This window comes from Volvox carteri (assembly GCF_000143455.1).
Source record: "Volvox carteri f. nagariensis unplaced genomic scaffold VOLCAscaffold_49, whole genome shotgun sequence".
NCBI classification, from domain to species: domain Eukaryota; kingdom Viridiplantae; phylum Chlorophyta; class Chlorophyceae; order Chlamydomonadales; family Volvocaceae; genus Volvox; species Volvox carteri.
In genome coordinates, this window is record NW_003307592.1 from 17,669 (window position 1) to 18,939 (window position 1,271).

Consider the following 1,271-nt stretch of genomic DNA (forward strand, 5'->3'; position numbering starts at 1 on the left):
CGAGGGGGCTGGGTGATGGTCTAATAACGGCGTTCGTAAAGTTCTGTGTCTCGTGGAAGGTACACCACATGAGTATCACATCGTGGGAGTGAGTGTGTGTCTGTGTGTGTGTCAGTGTGTATGTCAGTGCTCTCAGGAGTATTTTGCTGACAAACGTGATTTTGCCTGTGTTGCTGTGTGACTGTGTTGCTGTGTGACTGCTGCGGCAACTTGGCCTCACCGCCACCGTCACCGCCTGAGTCGCAGTCCTCAGTCAACCACAGTCAACCTCAGTCAACAGAAGGCTGGCAAGAAGGGCGGTTGGGGCCCCCGATCCGGATTCGCACGGTGTCATCCCTTTTAGGATGGCTTGCCAAGCGTGAAGCCATTGCAAGAGCAGGACAACGGGCGCAGTGGTTGTGTCTCTGTAAAGCGCTCGTGTGCGCGTATATGTACATTTGTATGTTTGTATGTATGTGTGTGCGTGTGTGATGTGAGGGTGAGCTGTCTGTGGCTTGTAGGATGCCGTCCATGTGTGTGTGATGAAGGGGGGGAAGGGAGAGAGAGCGGCCCCCTACCTCTACCCCGCCTCTCTGCACCCGGCGCAGGCTCCGGCACCGGTGCCCTGATTCGCCCTGATTGCCGTGCTGCGACCATCCGAAGACGACGTCCCCTTGGAAGTGTGCATGCATGTGCGTGTGTATGTATGTATGTATGTATGTATGTATGTATGACGTTGATTACACTGTGGGCTGAAAAGCCGGGGGCCCAGGGCCGAAGCACAGCGCGGGGGGCGGGTGCATACGGCTGGTTAGTCTCATGCACTCCGCCCCCGGGTCAGGCCGCACGGGAAACGACGGCCGGCACGCAACAGCGCTTGTTTGGCGCTCCAACTAGACGGGATCTATGCCCGTTGGTCTCCTAACATAAACGAAGTCGCAACTGGGGGGCTCTTCCTGCCGACCGAACGAACCGAGCATCTCAGAGAGCTCGCTACCAGGACTTGGGCGACCGGGAGCCCGACGAGTCTTCCCGGGCTGGGGAGGTCACCAAGCTCAAAAATCCTCACGCAAAAAAGAGCGCAAAGAGCTCACACCACAAGACGCCAAACAGCCTCCTGAGACTACTACCCTCCTCCGCCTCTCCCTCCCTGGGCTAGTCCAGGGGAGATAGCCCCCGTCGAGGGGGTAACACCGCACAAGTCCGCGCCCTTCCACAGCACTGGGTCTAAATTGAAAAGTACTCAAACGGGAAGACCCTGCGGCAACGCAGGGCGATCAAGCCTCCGGAAA

General features: G+C 57.8%; 1 protein-coding gene across 1 annotated transcript in view; it reads left to right on the plus strand.

The window, feature by feature from the left end:
- Positions 1-608, plus strand: part of VOLCADRAFT_96037 (uncharacterized protein) — a gene marked incomplete at both ends in the record, with an annotated part of 14,896 nt that extends 14,288 nt beyond the window's left edge. The window contains one exon of the mRNA XM_002955108.1: positions 588-608. Coding sequence (XP_002955154.1) covers positions 588-608 — 21 coding nt within the window. The remainder of the gene's footprint in view (positions 1-587) is intronic.
- Between the last annotated feature and the right edge of the window lie 663 nt (positions 609-1,271).